Genomic DNA, 24,326 nt, shown 5'->3' with positions numbered 1-24,326 from the left:
TTCTGGGTTGCAGTCAACCAGGACAGAACTGAGAACTGAGAGAGGCGCTCAGAGCCTGTCTTCCCTACAGCCCTGTTGCCCCTGAGCTGTTCTGGTGGAAAGTGTCCTGCCTCTGCTTTCTTCTTCCTTTATCCAGAAGCATCAGTGATTTTTTTCCTTTGCAGATGCCAAATTCAGCAGGTCTTTTGAGGTTCTGTTGCACTTTTGGGACAAAATTGCAGTCCCACTTGGACCAGCTCCATTTTACAACAAAGCATCCTCCCATTTTTGGGCATTTTATACATTTTGGAGGACAAAGACATGATTGTTAATTTTGTACATACTGTTATTCAAAGCAGAAGCTCTGTGTTAGGAATACAATAACCCAGGCAGGGCGCAGCAATCTCTGTTGCTGTTTATTTAACAAAGGGACCTCAGGAAACATGGTGAGCGCAGCCAGCGAGCCGTGGCATGTGCGACGTGCCATGGATGGGCTCTGCCTGTGGATGTGAGCCTGGATGTCTCTGTAAGCACACAGGAGAGCACAAAGCCTGGGCCACACATTGTGCTAGGTGCTGTACAGAGCACACAACAGGTCTGTCTGCCTTCAGAGTGAATAGAAGAGCCCAGGGATGGGTACAGGCAGCTGGGGCAGGAAAGGTGCAAGTGGCCATGAGGCAGCGATAGGGGAGGGATGGAGGCACCGGGATCAATCAAAACATCAGTCAGGAAAACGGAGCTCTGAAGGTGGACATGGTACTGGTGGTGTATTTCTATAATTTTGCTGGCTTGGGAGCAGCCAGCAAAAGCATGGAGATATTGCTGGAAATGCCACCAGGGATAAAGGAGACCAGCACTTTGGGCAAGTCAAGGAGCGAGAACATCCAGTCTGCCTGGCCTGGCCAGTTTGCACTGTGAGCTTTGAAGGTGCTTGGAGCAGCTCCTTGGGGCTTGCAAAGGAACAAATGGTCCATGCAGGCTGACGCATGCCCACACAAATACACAACACCAAAGAGAAGATGCATTTCCCAAAGGGACAGTGCACATCCCAGGAAGTCTTCAAAGGGGTCTGAGCCCAGCCATGGCACATACATACATGTGTCCAGATAGGATTATGGATGATGACACCAACCCATGGAACAGCCTACAACTGGACCATCAATGCAGCACCACCCAGAGATAAAACAACCAAAGAAGTTCATGGATTCACTGGTGAAGAGGGCTTGCCAGCCATTGTGAGTTAGTCTGGACTACTTGATACAACTGAAAAAACAAATGAAACTCTCCTTGAAGGGACTCTCTTGGGCCATGTCCTCATACAGGCCCATATATAAATATCTTTATTTTTAAATACCAGCTGCTCCCTGCTTTATGTTCAAATCTTAGTGGAGCTGTTGATGAAATGAAACGTGTGAGGAAGTCTTAGAGGTGGCAGCTGGAACACTGAGAAATACTGTGTCTTTAGTGGCACTTGGACAGGTAGGAGCTTGCTCATAAATGGGAAATTCTGCTACCCAGAATGTGCTGTAAGGGCATCTTTTCACTGGAAGCTAAGACGTTATTCTCCCTCCCTGCAGGTGCACCAGTTGTAGATTTAGAGAGGGAGCTGACCAAGGGGATCTTCAAATCTCAGTGGAAAAGTGTGACATATCCACCTGAAAGTATATGCCTGCAAACAACACTCTGCTTTCCAGATTGCCCAGACTATGGATAAGCCACACAAAAGCATTTTTTAGGATCAGCTGCTGACTTCAGTTCCACACACTTGTGATGCTACCGTGTGAACAGAGTTTCTGCCTGGATCAGCTCTCCCAGGGGATTGCTCCGCAGCAGCTCTGAGCAGCCTGGAGCCTGCAGCAGAGGGGCCATACAGCTCTCCAGCTCTCTCTCCAGCTGATCTAGGCTCTAGTGCCTATCTCAGCCCCATCAATCGTTCTACTGCATTTACTGAACCATTCAGGACTTGTGAGATAAAACACTGTAGAAATCCTGCTTCAGGAAAAGTGCTTCAGCAAGGAATGAGAACTTTCCCACTGATCAGTTTGCAGAGACTGCAAGAGACTAGGCTAGATTTCAGAATCAAAGATGCCAGAGAAGTTATTTTGTAGTTTGCAAATCACATGTTAGCATCTGGTCCCTGACAGCACTTAAATTATCTTCAGGAATGGGTTTATATCTGTGGGGTAGACCCTTTCCCCTCTTTTCTTGGGTCAGGGTTTGCTTTGTTCCTTGTATTTCCCATGAGCTAGTTCCAAGGATACTTTATGGTGGCTGATGAGCAACAGGGATGAATACTCAGTTACCACTTTTGCATCCAGCTGAGGATGTTTCACCTCTACACCCTGTCCAGTGGCTCTTTGGTGCCACTGCCTCTGATTTCCTCAACAGAGTTATTTAAGTGCAGCTGCATAAATGCAGTTTTTACAGATAAGGAACTAAGTTCAGTGAGCAACTATTCTCCAGGGGTTCCCCTGTCTCCCTCCTGGTATTGAGAACGCCTCCATCTGCACTGGGGCTGGTCTTTCTAGACTGCCTCAGTTGTGATGGTTTCAAGGGCCTGATTGAGCCAGCCTCACCAGGATTAGTCCTGCAGTAGGAGATAACTCTTATCATTCAGAGCTTGCTCCTCTGTTCTGACTCTGAACAGGGATTCTGCTAAAGCAGCTACAGTACATCTTCTGTGCAGGTCCTGCAGCTGTGGGAGAATTCCCATCCTTATATTGATACCATAAATTAAAGAGTTGCACGTGAGTGGTTCAGACAGGTCTTTGCAGATCACCTCAGGTAACAAGAGATGAGACAGGACATCAGGATGTGACATCTCAAGTGCACACAAGCACAGAGAGGAGTCCAATATACAGCAGGGAAGGCCTCAGGCAATGTCAGACAGGTTTGGTGCAGGGCCAAGGAGCTCACACACTTCATATCATGTGAAGGGTTATCCTTCTGTGCCCTGTGCTTTGAAACTGTGGGATTGAAGAACCAACAGAGACAGACAGCCAGCTGGTTCTTGTGTTGGTTCCTGTGGCTGGAACCGTTTTGGCTCAGCTGCCCTGTGATTTTCCTTAAAGCCCAGATCAGCAGTGATAAATAGTGCAAAAAGGGGAGCTTCTCTGTCTAATGCTCTGAGATCAGCTGGCCCTTACAAGTGGCCACACAACTCTTCAAAAAAAAAGTTCATTTTTGAGTATGTGGAGTAAAGAGAATTTTTAGTCTCAAAGTTATAACACCACAGCCATCTAGGAAATTAATTAGTTTATTTTGTGTGGTAGGACAGTGTTGCCTTGTTGTTGGCTTTGTCTGGGAAAGCATTTTCTGTTTGCAGGGGTAAAAGAGGAGGTTTGGAGTCAAGTCTGGTGGCTCAGCTTGGATGAACAATTTCCAGGAGTGTATTTTGGTAAATGAGGTGGCTCATCAGAGCCTGGAGTGTTTCAACCCTGACTTATTGGATTGGGAAAAAAGCTCTGTAACCTCTAAGTCATTGGTGTGATTCTTCTGTGTTGACAGAGAGCTTTCCTGCTAGCCAGGGAAGGATGGCTGAGTCAAAACCAGAGAAATGCCTTCTTGCTTTGCTTGGCAAGAAATCATGCATTAAGCGGACAATACAAGGTGCTGACCAGCAGCCTGAGTTCTTGATCCTACAGTCCCACACAGAGAGACTGCTCACAGAAGACCCCTGCTGCCTTCTCCAGTATCCATACTTCTGTGAGAGGGCAGCAGTTCACCAGTTTAAAAGCACAATTTTCATCACCTCCAATATAAGTTCTGCATGTTATAACTGCACTGGTGGGACTGCAGCTTTGCCCAGAGTACATGGTAAACTCCAGTGGTGTTGACAGCATCTCCCAACTCAGACTGGTGTACGCTTGAATATCCTCAGTGACCTGAAGTTGTGTGTTGGAGTAGCTCATTGTTTATTTTTAAATGGTCTCCTGATACATGAGTCCATTTCTTGTATCTCTGACTCTCCAGAGGACGGAGGGGGTGATGAGCTTTGGACCACTGTGTTGCTTTAGCAATCCAAATAAAAACAAAGGTTGGGACCTCATTCGTATGAAGCGGATCCAGCTCTAGTTACCATGACACCATGACAATCAACTTGTTTACTGCTTCAAGGTACAGTCTAAACATTCTTGGCATGTCATTTGCATAGCAATATCCAGAATGCTTTGTGTCACTCTACTGTATTAGGGCTCTGCAAATGCATTGAAAGGTTTCTTTACATGTATGCTTAACTAAAGAGAAAGAAAGGAAGAGAAAGGAGAAAGGAGCTTTACTTTTGGTAGCATGTTTCATACAAAGTGTAATCTAAACTGTGTGCAAAATTAAACATAAGAGCTGGACACATGACCTCCATATGTTCTGGGGAAAGAGGGAGGGGGAAATTATTCAGCAGAGGGTGGAAAACAACTGAGACTATCTAGGACTTATTTTGGCAGACTATTTAAGCATGTGCTTAACTTTAAACAGGTGATTGACTGAAATGCAGGGAGAAAAAATAAAAAGACACAGGGAAGTGAGAAAACTTAGATTAGTAGAAGAAAAGGGAATAATGTCAGGGAGCCAGCTCGGCTGTGTGAGCTGGCAGCACTGCAGAAGGGCCAGGGTGGATGTGTTGGCTGGGAATAGCTGGTGGGTTGGAAGGGTGCATGGAGAGCTGTGCCAGGACACCATGCACAGGGAAGTCTGTGTGGTGGTGAACGAGGCATCCAGGTATCACCTGGCATAAACTGATGTGGTTCCTCTGCTTGCTCACCACTGCTGACAACCTGAGGGTTGGCTTCAACAGTTGTGCAAGCAGGGCTGGGAGTGAAACAGAGCCCCAAAATGTCTCTGAAAGGATGAGGCCTGGGAACAAGACAGAAACTGGGGCAAGAATTGTGGTCAATGGTAGTGAGTGGCCAAAAGTATTCAGAGCTGGAGCTGGAGTCAGCCAGGGAGATGGGAGTCTTACCAGTTAGTGCAGGCAGGAGTGCAAGGGGGTAGTGGTGGGGAGGCTGAAAGCCTGGGAGGTGATGCAACAGCAGAACAGGTTTTTGATGTGCTGGAGCAACTTGTATCTGGGTTGTGACAGGGTAAGTCAGCTCTGCAAGGGGCCAGGGTAGGACTCAGAACTGTTTCACTGCAGTCACAGGCATCTAGGTAGAAGGCATGAGGTCCAGCAGGTTTGACAATGGCAATACTACAGCTGTCTTGTCCTCCCTCTGTGCCCACAGAACATCTATGCTCGGGACTGGTTATGCTCAAGAGAGCATCTTGATGGCCAGGAGCTAAGGACAGGGGTTTCCCACATCACCAGCTTTCATTGACCTTCCCCCTAGTACAGTGTGGTGTCCTCCCAGTTCAGGCACCAAAGAAAACTCAGAGCTGACACAGTGGCATCAAAGATAAGTATCCCTTGTGGATTCAGTGAATCTCTCAGACTCTGGTCAACTCAGAGATCAAAGCCGGTTTTCTCTAGAGGAAAGAATTAATGGAGAGGCATGTTACCATTTCTGTGTCTGCTGTAATGAATGATCTGCAATCCTGTACAGTGTTCCTAGCTGAGACCATGGGGATAGACTCAGGAGGCAGCCCACACCAGACGTGGACAGCTTGCTCAGCAGGATAGCCTCTACAGATCAGTATCTCCCCGCTGCCTCCAGTAGAACACCAGCAAAGAGACAACTCTGCTCTGAAGGAGCCCTGTCTAGTGTGAAGGTCTGAGTAAGACAGCTTCCAGGAGTGTATTTGTGTCACTCCTCAGGTAGCAGCCTCTGCCTCATTCAGTCCATATATCTCCTTTGCATCACCTGCCTTGTGGAGGCCTCTTCTCCCCAGAGTTACTGATCCCCATGAACTTCCTCTGGGTTTATATCACCAAGTGCAAAAAGACTGTGACTTTAAAGAAAACTTAACATATGTACATGTGTTTTAACATTCTATGCTTCATGTTTTACCATATTATGCTTAATCCTTGTGCTCTGCCTTGCACACTACAAGCCACTTGAGCACCTGCACATTTTTCAGGTCTGTATGGATTATCTAGTATTATTTGGTACTTAGCTGGTTTGCTTGAAAAGGGGATTCTTTAAAAAAAAAAAAAAAAAGGAAAATGTGTAATGCCTTGTAATCCAAGGCACTGCACACTTTTGTATTCTACCCTGACCAGGATCAGTCAAATACAGGCAGTTAACCCCCCCCACCAAAGGATATTTAAATATTTTAAAATAAAACTAAATCCAGATGTGTTTGCAGCCACAGCTACCATGTACTCTCTCCAATAATCTGACTGTATCTGTCTTCTGTGTTTATGCTTTCTGGTGTAAATTCACTTGTGGAGGTGAGGTGCCTAGATGCGTGCCTAGTGCTATTTCAGGTGTACCAGGGTACCTGACATCCTCATCAGACTGGCAGAAGGGACCTTTCAGCTGCAGACCCCTCTGGAGCAGTGACTGAACCCATCCAGACCAGATACTCCCACCCAGGATCTAACATACTAGTACACACCTATGCTCAAGCATGGGCACCACTGCCCATCCAGCTGCAAAGTGCATAAAATAATGTATTTGTAGTCTGTGGCTGATGCTAACAGCTTCATAGTTACAAACCCAAGGCTGAGGAGAAGAACAGACACAGATCTGACAGGAGTTACTGTCTCCAAGGCACATTTTGGGTTCATGTTAACATCCTATTGATGTGTTTTCTCCAATTTGGTCCATATAGACTGATAGCAGATATGTGACAAAAATGTATTCTTTTCCTGGTGTTCTTTCTTGGGAGCAAGCCCAATAGAAAATGCCAAGGAGGAAAGGGCAAGTTGTAGCAGAATAAGAAAGGGGATATAGCAAACTTAACAATGAAGACTTTTTCCTGGTTATGATAATTGCTGCTTCCTTTTTTAATTAGCTATTTAGTTTCATTTTACTTATATATGCTGGGTACATATGGGTTATGTAAAATAGAGTATATAGAGTAGTTCCAGAGCAATCAGCTGTCCAGGACCAGGCAGCCATTCCTGTAGAGCTACAGCCATATTAAGCGTCAGGCCCAGCCATTTGCTGTCATCATCAGTGTCAGTATCCTAGGAGATGTCCTGATCTTGCATAATTACATCCTGATAAATGAGTACTTTGTGCTCATAGCAAAAACACTTTCAAAATTAATGTAATTGAGAGAGAGCTACTGTTGATGTACCTGTCTCCAAATCATTTGGAATATCATGCAAAACCATTTTATTTAGGATCTTTTTTTAACACCCACCTGTATTTTAAAGTAATCACATTCATAGACCAAATTATATTGTCCTTAGAGAATCAAATTTCAGAGCTGCCCTCAGGAACCTAAGGAATAAAAATTAATCCTTGTTATCCCAGTAAATTAATAGGTAAGGTTCATTCTAAGTAAACAAGAATGATAGAAAAACACCCAGTTACCCACAGTGTAATGCAATTCCAAAGCAGCAAGTCCATTTACCCCAAACACTATTCCAAACCCATGGGGCCAGCTCAGAACGGGCACTGTGTAAATACATTAACTGCAGATAAACCAAATTATGGAATTCCTGCATTAATAAAAGTGGTTTTGTGGTTAAGAGCAACAATATTTAAAATACCAATGCATGTTTTCAACTGTAAACCTATTTGATACAGCCTTTATAAGGAACCAAATGAGACTGAGAGATAAAAATAAAAATCACATTAATGTAAAATCAAAAAAAGCAAAATTAAGTAGATGTAAGTACACAGGTAATTATTGTTGAAAAGGTTCTTCATTCCAAACCTTTGTGGTTTTTTTCCAAGTATCCATATCAGGTTCACATTTTGTGCCTGTGAAAAGAGAGTGGTTGCATATGTGATGGGATGGGGTGTAGGACACCAAAATTCAGCAATGCCAGTGTGTGGAAAAGAGAGCCCAGCATAAGCTTTTGTCCTCCTTCCCCTGCCAGCACAGTCACTTTTGCTCTGGGATACAGTCTTTACAGCCTTCATAGCATCCAAAGAGTGCCCTCTCTGCATGCTAGGGCAGAAGTAGTTCAATTTTAAGACAGAAATATGATCAAAAAAGTATATGCTAAAAAATATTCAAACCCACTTTGTGCATTTATAAATCTGATTCCCGTTGGAATCAGGTGAGACTGGGCATTTTAGATGCTAAAATGTTTAAGTAACTTTCAGAAACCTGCTGCCAAAATGGCTAGAGATAGAAAGTTGAAAATTGGCATGTTATGACATTCGCTTTAGCAGAGGTGCCCACGCTCTTCCCACAGCAAAATGACTTTAATTTGCCCAACCTCAGAGTCCTTGAAAATGACACTCTGAGCATTTGCTGTAATGATTTCTCACTAAATTAGAAAAATGCCCAACTAAGGAGGGATTATCTCTGCATGTGGATGTGGCATAATGACTGTCAAGTGCACTGAGAGCCCCACTGGGCTTTGCAAGGTACACAGGGTCTGCAGCAGAGGCCAGCGTGCATCGGGGAATATTAATACTGTCTTGTTGGGGCCATCCATTGTGACACTCCACTGCTGTTCAGACAAAATTATACCATATGAGGGAATTCTCTTTGCTACTTTACATATATGAGGTACATTTTAGAGCTGAGGATTGTTCCAAATTGTCTGGCTGACAAACTCAGTCCATAAAGGATGCAGTCGCATGTGTGCCTACACTCTCTGTAATGTGTGCACTGGCTGGGGCAGCATCACCAAAAAATTCTTCCTTGCAGCCCACATCTGCTGTGCCTGCAGTGAGGATGTGATAGTGACCTTGATTTGCACACCCATAAAGTTTTCCAGCTGCTCTCACCAGCTCTGGTTCCTCAGGACAAAATATGCTTGTCCACAAGGTACTGTTTGTCTGCCAGGCATGGTGGTGGCCAGGTTTCACAGTGAGCAAGGAGCAAGCTGTGTGGGCAGTGCCACTGCCTCATCATCCCTGCCTCAGAGGTGAGAAACTCTCCCTGTCTGCCTCAAAACAGGGGTGTGAGGAGGCACAGAGCTTGTGCCATGGAGGAGCAGAGACATGGTGGGAATGTGCTGGCAGACAGGGATGTTGAGAGCTTCAGCAGTGCTACCACAGCACCACTCCAGCAGCAACAGTCACACACTCAGTGCTGGTGTTCCTTGCATGTCCCTGCCAGCCAACTGGCTCAATCCCCTGCTGCTGAGCAGGCACAAGGGGCACACACACGCGCCTCTACGGGTGCCACTGACTTCAGTGCCAGTGCTCTGGAAGAGGACGCCAGACCGCTTGCTAAACCTACATTAGGCTGTTTCTGCCTCTATTTTGCAATGACTTTTCAAAACAAGCCTGGTAAACATGAGCAGGATGGGAGGTGAGTGCTGGAAAATCTACAGGGCCCTGCTGTGCAAAATAAGGTCCTCTGAGGGGTCTTTTCTGTTGAAACTGGTCCACTGGGGAAGAATGGACAGGCAGGGAACATTATGGGGCCAAGCACCAGGCAAGACTGACTGACTCTTGTATCAAGGCCAGATTTTAGTCTCAAACCTGCCAAATTCACCCCCAACAGTCAAGGGAAAAGGAGCCAGGAAGATGCTGCCCATGGGTTGTTGTAACTACAAGCTTGCCTGCTGTCCCATCTCAGCTGGGTAATGTGGGTGGGAAGCCAGCAGAGGAGGAAGCCAAGACAGAGAGGTAAGAGGTCTAAGGGTCCCAGGAGCAAGTAGATGAAGGAAGGCCACCAAGGAGCCTGAACGTTTTGTCCATTTGCCTCAATCTTGATAATGCATCTACCCAGTGTCACCCAACTTCAAGACGGGGGAACACAAATCAGCCCAGACCAGCAGGGTGAGAGTACTGCTTTGTGCCTGTCCTGCACTGTCATGTCTAATCGTTCCCCCCACTTCCCATTATCCTGAGTGTCCTGAGAGGTCCGCAGTGTGCCATGGGCTGCAGGGTCACACTTTCCACTCATCTGTGGAGTGGGGCTGCAGGAACCATAGATCTCCCGGACCCACAGGGTGTCGTGGGAAGGATGGAGGGTGACAGGTTTGTTTCATGGACAGGACTTGATGTTGTCCCGGCAGTGGGACTTTTACCTGCTCTGCCTTTACCCTGGTGCCCAGGGATCCCAAACCCATAGCTTCCCACATCGACTTCAGCCTGTGTGTGGAGCAGCATTGACCTTCTCCACAGGGATTTCCCATGAGGGACAACATCCCCCTGTCTCTGTCCGGTGCATGTTTTGTACATGCGCTGGGATGAAAACTGTGTCTCGTCCCGGACGGGCAGCAACCTACGGTAGCCTAGGGACCCAAGCACATTCCGCGGATGGCAGGGCACGAATACCGCCGTCCCAGGCGGTGCAGCAGTGCAGCCTCGCGGGGAGAGTCGAGGCGTCGGCTGCGGGTGCAGGGACGGCCGCTGCACCCGCTGAAGATGGTCCCCGTGAGCCCGAACGGAGCGGGAGTCCCGGCACAAAGAGCTTTTCCCTGCACGGACGGAGCGGCGGCCGGAGCGCCGGGCTCTGGGGGTCCCGCACCCGAGGAGGTTGGTGCCGGTCCGGCTTGTGGCACCCCCGGGGCACCTCTCGACTGCTTCGGACGGGGCTCCCCGCTAGGCAGCGGGACGAGTCACGGCGCAACGGGAAACAGCGGCAGAGCGCTCAAGGAGCGGGGCTGGCGGGACCCCGCAGCCGTGATGGAGGGAGCCCCGGCAGGGCCGGTCCAGGCCCGGCCCCAGCCCCGGAGGGTTAGCGGGAGGCTGAGACAGCCCTTCCTATCGGGCTGCCGCGGACACAGGGACAGAGGGGCCGAGTCGCGGCGGCAGCCAGGCGTTCATGCGGCCCTACAGCCGCGGGCAGGCTGGCGGCTGGGATGGCAATGGAAGGTGCTCGGCTCAGCCTCTCCCCGGCCCGGTCTTTAGCATCGCGGGGGAGGACCGAGAGAGCCCCCGGGGTTCTCTCAGAAGGCGGGGGTCCTAAGCACCCCGTACTTCAGCTCGACACGGAGAAAGGAGGGCTCCCCGTCATCTGCGCTCGCCAGAGCGGACGGGTCCCGGTGCCGAGCCGCGGCGGAGAGGGTTGGAGAGCGATGCTGCTCCCAGCGCACGCCCGAGCGGCTGCTTTCTACGCGGAGAGAAGGAAATAAACCACCAACGAGCTTTTATTGTTATCACAATCATTATTATCATCGCCATCATCGTTTCTCTGCACATAAATAAATAAATAAATATCTCCCGCGGGGAGGGAGTGGGACGGAACGGTACAACCGCAGTTGTGCGCCCGGCAGCGACGAAGTCAAAACAAAACCATTTTGTAAAGGAAACAAAAAAAAAAAAAAAGGGGGGGAGAAATATAGTAACCCAAACAGCCCCGGTCCGTTCGCCCGCTCTTGGGCACCGCCGAGTTACCGGAGGGAGCCCGGGACAGCATCCCTCCAGGCGGGCGCACCGCCCGTGCCGCGCAGCATCCGCGCACTCCGTGCCCGTCTCGTGCGCGGGGAGGTCAGCGAGGAGCGTCCCGGGCCCGGGGCTGCGCCTGCGGGGACACAAGTGAGAGAGCACTATGGGGGGACGCCTGGGGTCCTAGGGAGGAGTTTATTTACACCAGGGTGCCGGGACACCCGTCCCCGTGGGCCGGGGGTCTAGAAAGGCGAGAAAGTCCTTCGTAAATTACACAAATTATACAAAACGGTATAAAATCCTTCGGCTGCGTGTCAGCACCGGGGCAGGCAGGATTCCCTCCCCTGCTTTCGCCACAGTTCCTGCGGAGCCGGGGTGGGTGTGCGGGTGGTTAGGGGGTGACTGCGAGACCTCTGTCGTCCTTCCCCGAGGAGGACGGAGACATGCGCAAGTCCTCGTCGTCCTCCGAGCACTTAGTGGTGGAAAGGGACGAGCATTTGCAGCTGTGGCCGCCCCCCCCGCCCCGGTGGGAGCTACTTTTGCCTTCTTTCTTGTGCTTGACCCGTCGGTTCTGGAACCAGATCTTCACCTGCTTCTCGGAGAGGTTCAGGTAGGTGGCGATCTCGATTCGCCGCAGTCGGGAGAGGTACATGTTGGAGGCGAACTCCCTCTCCAGCTCCAGGAGCTGCGTGCTGGTGAATGCGGTGCGCATCCGCTTGCTGCTGGGCAGCTGGCTGGACGTGCTGTCTGGGAATGGAGAGGAGCGCACCGTCAGACCGGCCGGACCCTCCGCCGCCCGCCCCGCCGCCCCGGGCACTCGCCGGCCCCCGCTGAGCCCCGCTTGCCGCCCACCCTGCGGGGCCGCAGCCCTTCCTCGTCCCCGGGGGGCCTGAGACCCAGCAAGCGCTGACAGGCTGGAGTCCGAGCCCGCACGGGTTTCGCGGCCGCCTCTCCCTCCCCGACCGCACAGCCTGGCTCGGGGACTCGGCAGGCGGCAGAGGGAATTCCCCAGCGCATCGTCCGCGGCACCGGCGGAGAGAGGCGCCGGCACTCCCGTCCAGCCCCGTGCGCTGGGCAGGCAGCCCCCTCGGCAGGGTCCCCCGGGACCCCCATCGCCTCCCCGCAGCGCCCCCCGCTGCCATGCAGGCATGCACCCCCGCCGGCCGCCGCCGCCCGCCTTACCCACGGAGATGCAGTGGAACTGCCGCGGGTCGGGCAGCGGGTAGGCGCCCTGGTAGAGCGCCGGTGCGTGCCCGACGCTGACGGCGGAGACGGAGTGCTGCTGGCGGGCCAGGGGCGAGTGGCAGTACTGGGAGCCGAAGGGAGGGAAGGAAGCCTTGATGAGGGGGATGGCGGGCGGCGGCGGGTGCAGCTGGGAGGCGGTGACACAGAGCGGGCAGACGCAGAGCAGCCCGGCCTTGCGAGCGTGGCAGGCTCCGGCCGGCAGCCCGGGCAGCGGGTGCGAGGGGTGCACGGCGTAGGGGAAGAGCGGCGGCGGAGGACTGCCCTCCCCCTTCTTCTCGCCCGCCTCCCGCAGCACCAGCGAGTCCACCAGGAAGGAGCGCGGCATTGCCCCGCGCAGCCCCGCGCAGCGCCCCGCGCAGCGCCCGCCCGGCGCCGCTGGCCAGCCCGAGTGGTGCTGAACGGCGCCCGCCGCCCGCTTTAAATAGCGCCCGCGCCATGTGATGGCGGCGCCGGGCGCTCAATGGGCTTTCTGTGGCTCTTCTCTTGGCATTCACGCCGCACGCTCCCTCATTATTTCCCTTGTTAACTAAATGAACTGCATAATGTACTCTATTCTTGTCGACCCCACCCACGCCGTAGCAGGCGGCCTCTCCCCTCCTCTCCCTTTGGCGGGGTTATTTTCTCATTCTCTCGCGATTTAATATTCTTTTCTTTCTCTTTATCGCTCTCCTTCGCTTTCAGCCCAGCTTTCAGCCCGCTCCCACTTGTTTATTTTGCCGGCTGCAGCCGCGGTCTCCGCCGGCGCAGCTTCCCTGCCAGCCCCCCGGTGCCTTTCCCACCTGTGGCACCAGGTCTGCCCCCCGGTGCCGACGGCCTCTCTCTCTCCCCTCGCCTCCGGGATGTCTCGTCCCCACTGCCTCGCGCGCCGCCTTCCCTAGCCCCACGTCTTTGTTCCCAGCCTGGGTCCGGGACTTGCCACTTTTCGCTGTGGCCGCCGTCGGGCGAAGCCCCCGGCCGCAGAGATGCGCCAGCCGGTGCTCCACCGGCCAGGACATCCGCCGGGCCTCTGCGTGGGCGCCCGGGCACAGCTCAAGGGTGCCACACGCATCGCGGCCGCGCTGCTGCGGGTACACAAAACCCGACACGCAGACGCCGCTCCGTGCCGGCGGCACCCGCGGAGGGCAAAGAGGCGCTCGGCACATTCCGCGTGTCTTTACCCCCGTTCCCCGTGCCCGGTCGCGGCGGTGACACCTGCCATCGCTCCGTGGCACCGTGGCACCCACGTGCGGCGGCCCCGAGCCCGGCCAGCAGCAAACCGCGCCAGCCCGAGCCCGCATCGCCGCGCACAGCGCGCCGGGGATGCCCGGGGCTGCGGGGGCCGCAGGGAACGGCTTGTTTTCCCCGAACGATGAGATTTAACTTAAACACCGCGGCGGTGTGTGGATGTGGCAGCACGGGGACCTGCTGAGCTCCCAGCGGTGCCCAAATGGAGCGCGCGTCCCTCGGAGCTCCGGCGCACCGGCGCTGCCCCTGCAGCCGCTCCCGAGCCGCGCTCCTCGGAGCTCCTTGGTTCAGTAGGGGAATAAGGAATGCGAACAAATAGGAAAAAGAAATAATTCGTGGGGATACGTATTCTACCCCGATTTTCCCGTTTAATACACGGGCAATAAAAAGACAAACGCACCCTCCGACCCCTGTCAAAACGTGGGGATGTTGGTCCCTACAGTAACCTCCCCGCCTCGAAAGCAAACGGACTTTTTGAAAAGGAGGGGGAAAAAGGGGGAAAGGAAGAAAAAGCCTTGAAAGTGGTGCACTCCGTTTCTCAGGGCTGTGCAGAGGTTGTTTTGCCTGTGGTCACAATTCTTACAGCAATCCACGGGAGTTTTGCCGAGAGACTATTGATGCCCGAGCCAAAAAATGTACTGATGTGCACAAATGAACGGCGGAAATTACAGAGCGAACAAAAACGAATGTTAATAAAAACTCAGCCCCGCCATGACATAGAGAGGATTCCCAAGTGTCCTTTCCCTGAAAGTGTTAATAGGGTTTGGATTTTTCTTTTTGATTTTTAAGGAAAAGGTATTTTAAAACATTTTCCGCCGGAGCTGGGTCCCGGGAAGGGGCATTTTTCCCCGCTGAGAAGCGGCTCGCCACCGGGGGTGGTGGATTCAGCCTTATTCCGAGGGATTCCCGCTGCCCAGGGGCTGAACCCCGGGGCTCCGAGCCGCAGGGAGGCAAAGGGTTAACAGCTTCTGAATGCACACCAAGCCCAAAGCTACTGGGAAAGAATATCCAAAAAAATAACCAGTTTTTTTTTCCAGCCGCTGGACCTTATTGAATGTCATTGAAGAAAGTTTTGAATGCCAGATAAAGAGAGGCGAATTAAAGTGTGTGACAGCAGAGGATAAGCAAACACAAAGAGAACTCTGTCACACTTTGGGCAAAATCCGTGGGCTTTTTACCAAGCCTCTTCGCTATGATTGAATTAAGTAATAGGAAAACATTTTCTTTCAGTTTAGAGCCATTAGACAAAAACTTCAAAGCGAATAACACTTTTTAATGTGCAGCTCAACAATGGAATCTGTTTTGTGCTGAAATGTTTAAATGGTTTGTTGTGCAACTGTGGGCTGAAATAACCTAGACTGCAGCAAAATAGCATCCTTCAGGCCGTTTTATGAGCGCTTGAAACTAGCACAGACCTTTAATCCCAGCACTTTAAACTAGCTCCCCTCCCCGTCTTTTTGCGCCCCCTCTTTTTTGGGGTTTTGTGTTTTTTAATAAATTCTCCTCGTATGTTTGCTATCTCGGAACGATGGTCGCGGAACGAAAAGGGCTCCGAGAGAGGGGGAAGGAGATCCACGGACTGGGTCGGGGCTGCAGGCGGCTCGGGGGGCGCGGGGGGAGCCCCTCCCGGAGCTGCCGCTGCTCCTGGGGCGGGGATGAGGTCCTGCCGGGATGGGACCCTGCCGGGATGGGGCCCTGCCGGGATGGGGTCCTGCCGGGATGGGGCCCTGCCGGGATGGGGTCCTGCCGGGATGGGGTCCTGCAGGGATGGGGTCCTGCCGGGATCGGGTCCCCGGCGGCAGCGGGAGGTGCCGGGGCTTGGGCTCCGCACGGAGAGAACCGCCGGGGGCAGCTGCTCCCCCCGCACTGTCACACCCCCGGGAAGGGGACGGGGACAGGGAAGCATCAGGGTGAGCATCCGCTGGGGGACCCTTAGAGAGGGGAACGTCAGGGATCGCTGCGGGGGATACAGGAGAGAGAGGGCAACAGCGCTGGCACTACCTGAGCCGTGCTGCCCCCCTGGCGATGGGTGACATGCGACACGGCTGCCGGCGAGGGGACAGGGTGTCACACCGCCGCTGCTGCCGGGGGCGGCTGTGCCCATCGGCTGGAAGGAGCTCCCCCTTCGTTTTGAGGGACCGGCCATCGTCGCCTTTTGTGGCGAGGCCCTCACTGTCCGCGGTGGCCGCCGCTTCCCTCCCAGGGTAGGAGGTGCCACGCACCATCAGTCCCTAAGGACGGCAGGGAGAGGTGCGTTAGTTTGGGAGCTGTGGGGACGGGAGGGTGAAATCCCTCTGGAATGGGAAGGAATCGCTATTTCCAAGGAGACGACGCCCTTGATAGCTGAGCAGGGCTGACGATTTGTGAGTGACTGTAATATTCCCCAGCCTATCCCGAGTAATTATTTTCCAATGTAATTATTTTCCAATTCTCCAATATTTACCAAAATGTAAATCAAAGCCAACACTGAGCCGCAAGGCACGCGCCATGGGAAGGATTGTCCAAGGAATGTGCTTATACACTGGACAAACACACCCAGGAGCAAGCTTGTGAAATACCTGTGAATCCCTTCCAATAACCTGATCACTGAATGATTCTGAGTTTGAGTAACCTGTAACAGTTTTTGGTTTGCTTGGTTTACTTCTGGCCTCCAGTGATCCGCAATATCAGGGATTCCAGAAACATAAGGTGTGTTTGTGTTTCATTTCAGTTTTTCCAAAATAAAGGCTAAACCACAGGGGGTTTTGTTGTGTGAGTTCTTCTTTATCTGTTGTCTGTTCAATCAACTCCTCTCAAATTTATAATAGTATAATTTTGTAGCCTATCAGCAATGGTTTTAAAAGGGGCTTTAAAAAAGGAGAGACTATTTACAAGGACAAACATTGATAGCACAAAGGGGAATGGGTTTAAAATGGAAGTGGAGAGGTTTAGATTATTTGTTAGGAAGAAATTCAGAGGGTAGTGAGACACTGGAACAGGTTGTCCAGAGAAGTTGTGGATGTCCCATCCCTGGAAGTGTTTAAGGCCAGGCTGGACGCGACCCTGAGAACCTGCCCATGGTGAGGAGGTTTGGAATATAGGTGATCTTTAAGGTCCCTTCAACCCCAAGTCATTCCATGTTTCTATGACCCAGCCTCGCCACTTTTCCATGTGTTTCATCCAGTTTCATCTGTTTTCCATAACAGTTTATCAAGATAATAGCTTATCTTGCCAGTAAAACCTGTGCCACAGGACCAAATCAAAGCTGCTTGTTTCTGTAACCTTTATTTTCTCTTTCCACAGCAGATACCTAGGGTAGAGATTTGCCATTTAGATCTTCAGTCCCATTGGTTCCTAACAGGATTGGTTTATTAGGAAATCTTGTACTCATCTCCTAAGAAGACAATTTGTTGATTTGACCTTTCACTGAGGAGGCCATTCCAAAGACGTAGCTGGACATAAATAATAACAAAGTAACAAGAAAAGTGGGAACATGGAAAACCAAACAATTTAAAATAATCTTTTGTTTTTATAGTGAGACCACAGTTTAAATTGCTGGTGACCTTGTAGGACAAAAGTACTCAAAGGATGGAGAAGTGCTTGAGTAATGAAGACAAGGAATTGTAAAAGAGGAGCTGGGTATTAGTTCTGCAGATGTTGTTAAAATACAGAATTGTTAGAAATACCATCCTTCAACCTCAGAATCCACCCTATTTCCTAGTCCTTTTTTATTGCCATCTTCTCCTTTCTCCAAACTTCTCACCTTTATGTATTTCAAGTCCTCTGCAAACTGAAAGCTTTACAGGTTGTCAGACTGCTCTTTGAGAACATCCAAGGGGAAATTCTGTCATCTTGTATGGTAAGAAGCTGTATCACATCTGTTGTTTATATGAGGCATTTGAACAGTTCCCTGTAGCTCAGGTACTTCTTTTTAATCACAATAATGTGGATGGCATCATCAAACCCTGCTGATCTGCAGCATGGGTGCCTGAAGTTGTGGGTACACTGCTTCAGTGGTTGTGAGTACACTGGTTTCAGTGGTTGTGGGAACACTGGTTTCAGTGCTGGCTTCTTGCCCCTTCCTGGCAGATTTGGAGGGTCTTGCAGTGGATTTAGTTATTACTGAATGGACATGTGTTTAGTGCATTCTGTGATGGAAGAGAGAGAACTAAATGTCTGTTAGATTCACTGATAAAGATCTTCCTTCGATTTCCAAGTAAAGTTCTACAGGAAGCCAACAGAAAACAAGCAGGTTTTCACTATCATTTAAAAGAGGATATCAGAGAGTTGAAGATACTAGAGCAAATAAAGCCACTGAAGAACAAGCTCCCAGGTGGAGCTCCCCAGCACACAGAAGGCATTTCCTGGATGCTTTTGCAACGCTGCTGCACAGCCACGTGCAGAAATGCATCACCCGTGCTGCCAAAGGAGGAGTATGGAAAATGGGGCAGGGTGTCTGCTCTGGATCAGGTGCTGGGAGGTTGCAGCTGGTGAGTGGCAAGGGCTGTGAGCAAAGAGGGAGGTTTGCTTACCTGCCCCAGGGTTTTCTGTGTGCCAGTGACATGGTGACAGAGCCTGAAAGCTGCAGTTCCTTCTCTGATGCTGACAAATACACGTTCCTCAAGTGTTTATCATGCATGAACATGAAATGATTACCCTAAAGGTGTGTTAATTCCTTTAACTTGCCAGTTCTGGCAGCAAACTGAGAAAATGAACACTCTACACTGACAAAGTAATTTTCTTATTTTCATTACATTTTTGAGGACTTTAACACCCCTTTTGAACACAGTAGAGTATCCAGAACATATTAGGTTACTTGTGTTTGTGTCTGCATATCTGGACATGAATCGATAAATTATATATCTTTATATTTATATTTACATATATTTATATATAGACATATCAAGTGGGTATGGTAGATGTTTATAGCCCTACAACCATACTGTGGCAATTATATGAGAAATAATTTCCTGGAATCAGAGCAATTTGCTAACCTCCTTATATTTGCATGCTAATCTTCTAGTTTACAGCAGAATGTTTTTTAGAGACACAAAATAACCACTGGTTAAGAAAGATAACATCAGGGATATCTAATCTAGTACATGACAAACATATGTGAGGCACAAAGAAAGGCACTGCCTTTTTTTTTTATTTCAAATGCAAGTAAAGCCTGTGGTTTTCTTTCTTCTGCTTGTTTGTTTTGGTAAGCATAGTGACCTAACACTTAACAAAGTTTGGATTTCTAGTTGTTACAGGCTGTCCTGGATTAGTAACAGACCTGGGAAGTTTCCTACTCAAAATGTGAACGTCACAAATCTGACTTCAGGCCCTTTTGCTGTTAGATCTTCATCTTCCACATTTGCAGAAGGGTGTCAAAGGCTCTCCTGTCCTCTGTGCCTGTGTACCCATGTGAAGAATCACAGCTGAGCTACTGCTGGGGATGTGCATGAGCAAACAGACTCAAGGTTTCTCTTGAAAGAGCTCAATTTCTATCTTTAGTCCCTCCCACCATGGGCTAAGGTGGTTCCTTCCACTGTCGTCCAGCAATACTGATACTGTCCACCACATCATCCCAAGCAGAGCAGTCCTATATTTTGGGAAAATAGCCCAAAGCTGCATGCTTTGATATGAAAAAGATGATCCCAAAATATGGGCCTTATGCCAGTGAAGTCCAACAGGAAGACAGCATACTCCAAAATACCAGTTGGATTTCTCAGACTTCTGGAATTCCTCAGGCTTGTCAGACCCTTGAACTTCAGCTCTGGAAGTTTGTGAGAAATACTTAATCATGGAAGGATAAATTCATGGCTGGATAAATGCTGATCACAAGCCATTGAAAATATTCTTTCTCCACTATGAGAAACAAAAGAATCTTAGCCAAATTTTGTTCTTTATGTAGTTGTGCTGTGGCACATAAATTCTCAGTGCGCTACCTGCCACTGCACCTCTTACAGACATACAGGGAATGCACTATTTTAAGAAGAGGGAGTCCACATAAGAGCTGGTCATTGTTGGCTTTCTTTGTACTCAGTGGGAAGAAACATGTACCTGCACAGAGGGATTCATTTGACTTATTGCAGAAACCCTCAGAATTAAAAAAGTACAAATATCCCATCAGAAATGCTTACCTGGTGCTTTAAGGATCCCGAAATGCCTGCCCCAAAAGCATGTGTAAGGGGAGGGTTATGGGTGCTGTGTCTCTGTCCTGCTCTGCCCCAGCTGCTGCCTTCTCTCGCGGATGCAGGCTGTGACTCTTTGGAGCGCTGAACTCCCCAGAAGCCACAGAGCAGCGCAGCGTGAGCTGTGTGGAGCCCCTCTACTCCCACTTTTGAATCACTGAATCTGACAATGAATCATTGTTTTTCTGACACCTCTTGCAGCTTGTATAGACGAGGTCAGAGCCTTTTAACTCTACTGCTGTTCCAGAGTATGGAAACTAATTAGAACCCTGTGTGGGTTTGGTGTTCCTGTCCCCAGAGACCAGATTGATCCATTAGATTTTAGGCAGGCATTCTCCTTTACTCTGTATCTTCTAACTTTTCTCTCCAGTTTTTCAACTTCACTCCTTTCTTGGATGCTGTCCTTACTTTTCCTTCTCTTCTTCAGAGTGTCTGTAATTTTTTCCATCACCATCTTCCCTTGTTGTCTGTCTTTCTTCTCTTCAGCCAGATCAGTCTCTCAGTAAATGGAACAGTCTTCTAATAGCTTTTCAGCAACAAGTGTGAGAGAAAAGTTTTGAGTCTGAAGTCTTCCAGTTATCTCCTCCAAAAGACAAAACTAGAAGGGTTGATAGAGTGTTCTCAAAATTTTCCACATTGCCCAGATGCAGGGCTAGGAAAAAAAAAAACCAAACAAAAACAAACCAAAAAAACCCCAAACAGATGAGGAGACTCTGCTGTCTTGGTCACAGGCACATAAAAAAAAGCAGTAGGTGAAGTTTGCCAGAAGGAACAGGCTGGGGGAAAAGGAATGTGGCAATCAGAAAAGAGAAGGAGATAAACTCAGAAATTTCAGTAGGTGTCAGGAGACTGATTGTTTTCAGAGGTAAACAAACATTTAGATCCAATCTTCAGCACCAACTGGAAAAGCTCAGCAATTGAACAAATTGTCCATTCTTCTCAAGAGATTTTAATCTAACTTCCCCTTGTTCTCTTTTGACAGATAAGATGTTTTACACCAAGAAAAAACAGACTGAGGTGTGCCTGCCATGATTTTCCATCTCACTTGTCCTATGGACACTCTCTGTCTTTTATTTCATCAAATCCATTCCAGCAGTATAACCAGCCTCACATCAGGGAAACTCCTTCACCCTTCAGAAAGGAAGGTTCTTTTTTATCACTGGTGGTCTCAAAACTACATCTTCCTTTCTGGAGCTGAGGCACAGAAGGGAGGCTCCTGCTTCTGTATTGCTGCCTGCATCAGCAAGGCTTCTCTGCTTCTTCATAGAGCAACATGATCAATGGTAAAAATCTCCCTTTTGAGGCAGGAGATCTTCAAAGGGAATTACTGCAGTGGTTGTATGAGATAGACAAAAAGAGCACATGGGTTGTACCTGTCTATTCAGGACCTGTCTGTAGCTGAGATGCCCCTTTGAGACATGTGTTTGCAATCTAAGTTAGATGCCAAAAATACTTTGCAGACATGACAAAAAATCTCACGTAAAACCTGCCCAGAATTAAGCTGAACATTCAGTGAAGGGTTCTACTATAGAGTCAAAATCATGACAAATGTTTTCCACTTTCTGAAAACGAAAGAAATAACAATGATGCTAGTAAAACCTTTAAAAAATTATTATCCAAACTACAAATACACACACATAGAAGCAATCCCAAGTCTGAAAATCACCACTGTGGCTTCCACGAAGCCTTCCAGCATGCAGAATTTGATTCAGCTGTTTGTTAGGACAGGTTATTTGTCAGGGATCAAAACAACACTGTAATGCCCTTCTGAGACCAGCTCATCCTGTAGAGCCCTGGTCACTCCAGTGTGAATCATCACAGGTCCTGTCACATCTCTGTCAGAGCTTGGAAATGCTGTGTGAGGGTTAAAGAACACTTTCTTGTATGTTTGGTTCATACTTCACCTGGTTGTATGGGCTTGTTCAACCCAGGCAATGTGGGCAAAGCAGAACAAGTCCAACTTTCCTTGCACATGTCCCTTTGGTGGCCCTTCAGTTATGCTTGGAAGTGAGAAATGGGGAAAGTCATCTCTGCTGCAGCTCCCATGAGATGGGGGGGAAGGCAGCCAAGATGTGGAAGTGCACAAGGGGAAGAGCTCTGCTACCTCCAGCTCCAACAAATATTATTTTTACTGTTTAAAATTTTATGGTAAACATGAGGAAATAACCAAGAATTAAATGATAATGTATGAAATGTTATTATAAAAATGCATCTTGACAAACCTCTATTTCCCATTCTGACACCAGGGAGGACAGCCCAGCCACCCTCTCCACATCCCACAAGTGCCAACAGCAGCAGCAGAAGTTGCTGAGCTCTGCTCAGACTTCAGGGGGGCCTTCAAGACTAGATATATTTAATCACACCCTACATGCGATTAAATCCAAGGTAGAGGCTAATGTCAGGCAATACATCTTGTTTATTTTTGTGTTTATATTAGCTTTTTATAGGGAGCAATATTTCAATTATTTTGAATAAACACTCTGGCCGTCTCCTCATATCATACTCAGGCTTGGTTGACACAATGGTTTAAGTGCATGTGAGTAGGGTGCCTTCTGGAAAAGAGCAAAAAGGGAAGCTTTGCCCAGAGGGACATGAAGTGGGTACAACCTGTTAAATGTGGCCATGAGGATCTGAACCAGCTATTGGGTTCTCAAGAAGCAGCAAAGCAGAGGCACAGTGGATACATTGGCCCCAAATCATGTTCAGAAGATGGCCCCTTATCTAAAAATGAACATAGAGGAAGGTGTTGCAGAGACTTCAGGCTACACTCCTGCCCCTGCTGTGCTGCAATGCTGCTGGGGAGGGTGCAGCCCCAGAAGACAAATGTCACCCATCTTTGGGGACAAGCACATTGTCTCCATAGCCACACCTTCCAAATTCACCATGCTGAGCCTGTGGCTGTTTCTAAATTACTGAGTGGATGGAAAGCTGAGCTGCAATGGAAAAACACTATATCTAAGACCTAAATGCTTATTTCTAAATACTTATTCTACTCCTAATCGCTGTCTACATTTTGACCATTTTGCTGTAAAGATAACAAGAATCTGGGTCTCTAAACCCATCTTTCTCTGCTAGGACATCACTGAGAGCCATGGATGAGACTTGCACAATGCTCATTTCAGTCCTGGAACAGGGGAAGCCACAATCAGTGTATGGCCTGTCCCCATCTACCTGCACAGTTGTGTTTACCTTCTGGTAGCTCACTTTTATGAAGATTCATGTCCAAAAAAAGAGTGTAAAGCAGAGTACATCTAGCTCAGTGCTACATGCTTTGGCTTCTCTGGGAGGACAATTGCCCTGCACAATGCAGCATTTCTGCCAGCACAGGAGGCTGAGCCCCAAAGAGAGAATACTAAGGTGCCTGAGTCGTGTTTGTTAACTCCTCATGCATTAGAGAACTGTGTCCCCAGAAGTAGGAAAACCCTAAAGAACAAAGGTGTTAGAGCCCAGAAACCAGCACAGTCTCATCTTCACCTTGTGCAGTACAATACAGCCACATTACTACACAGACCTGGTGATGAAACAGTGGTATTTTTAACCTTTGGTAGCACTAGGAGTAGGACAAGGCTCTGAATTTACAGGTTTTACATTGGCTGATATTTTACAGACTTTTTTGTTAGTGTCATTAGAATAGAATAAACTTGTGGCAGATAAGGATGGAAGTGCAATACAAATTATTGATATAATTAATAAAAGGATATTTGTCATTCTATGGAAGAAGATGAAAACTAGACACAAACATATTCTTGAACTTCTTTTCTGCATAAGTCTCAAAGGTCCCTTTGTCCACTTTCTAGATTGCTCACAGAAATGCCTTTCTCAAGCAGTGACTATTCATGGTTTCACAATGGACATGGAGGTCACTATTGGAATCAAAAAATTAAAACCTCCAAATTTTTCTTTTGCCATTAACTTCTAATATGGGACAAAAAAGGGCTTTATTTCCTTCAATAATAGATAAGGGTCAAAGGCTACACATTAAAATCCCCTCCATTAGGCACAGTCAATTGAATTTTGAAGTTGCATTTTTTATTCTGGAGTCTGGGTTGGGAGCTAAATATAAGAAGAAGTCACATTTCCTGGAAAAAAAAAAAAAAAGCCTGAGGACAAAGGGACCTGCTGATGAGTGTTCACACGACTGCAGGCTATGGCAGCACTGCACCCAGGTTCTGAGTCTCAGCTCTGAGGAGGCAGTGATGGATGATGGCCCAGTGTGAAGACTGAGCAGTGATAAATGAGGCAGCCACGCTGAGCACGCTCAGGGTAGCAGGGTAGTTTTACAACACATCATAAAACAACACTGGCTGCTGCTTTGATGGACAAAACTCATGGAGACTGGAGAGGAAATATCAGCTGTCTGTGACAAGCTGGGAAG

At 48.9% G+C, this 24,326-nt stretch overlaps 1 protein-coding gene across 1 annotated transcript; it reads right to left on the bottom strand.

Annotated features, from left to right (window-relative positions):
- Positions 1 to 11,715: 11,715 nt before the first annotated feature.
- Positions 11,716 to 12,894, bottom strand: GSX1 (GS homeobox 1). Its single transcript, XM_054272127.1, has 2 exons — positions 12,507 to 12,894; positions 11,716 to 12,071 (listed from the first exon to the last, which is right to left on the bottom strand). The coding sequence occupies exons 1-2, from the start codon at positions 12,892 to 12,894 to the stop codon at positions 11,716 to 11,718; spliced, it is 744 nt and encodes a 247-aa protein (XP_054128102.1).
- Between the last annotated feature and the right edge of the window lie 11,432 nt (positions 12,895 to 24,326).

The sequence above is a fragment of the Melozone crissalis genome, unplaced genomic scaffold (assembly GCF_028551555.1).
Source record: "Melozone crissalis strain CALT ecotype California unplaced genomic scaffold, PUWL_Pcris_2 ptg000013l_1, whole genome shotgun sequence".
NCBI classification, from domain to species: Eukaryota; Metazoa; Chordata; class Aves; order Passeriformes; family Passerellidae; genus Melozone; species Melozone crissalis.
This window is presented reverse-complemented; position numbering and strand designations above follow the sequence as displayed.

Coding starts and splice junctions, on each gene's coding strand:
- GSX1 (XM_054272127.1), bottom strand. CDS start 12,894: ATGCCGCGCTCCTTCCTGGTGGACTCGCTGGTGCTGCGGGAGGCGGGC. Junction 12,072..12,506: donor GTTCCACTGCATCTCCGTGG/GTAAGGCGGGCG, acceptor CTCCATTCCCAG/ACAGCACGTCCAGCCAGCTG.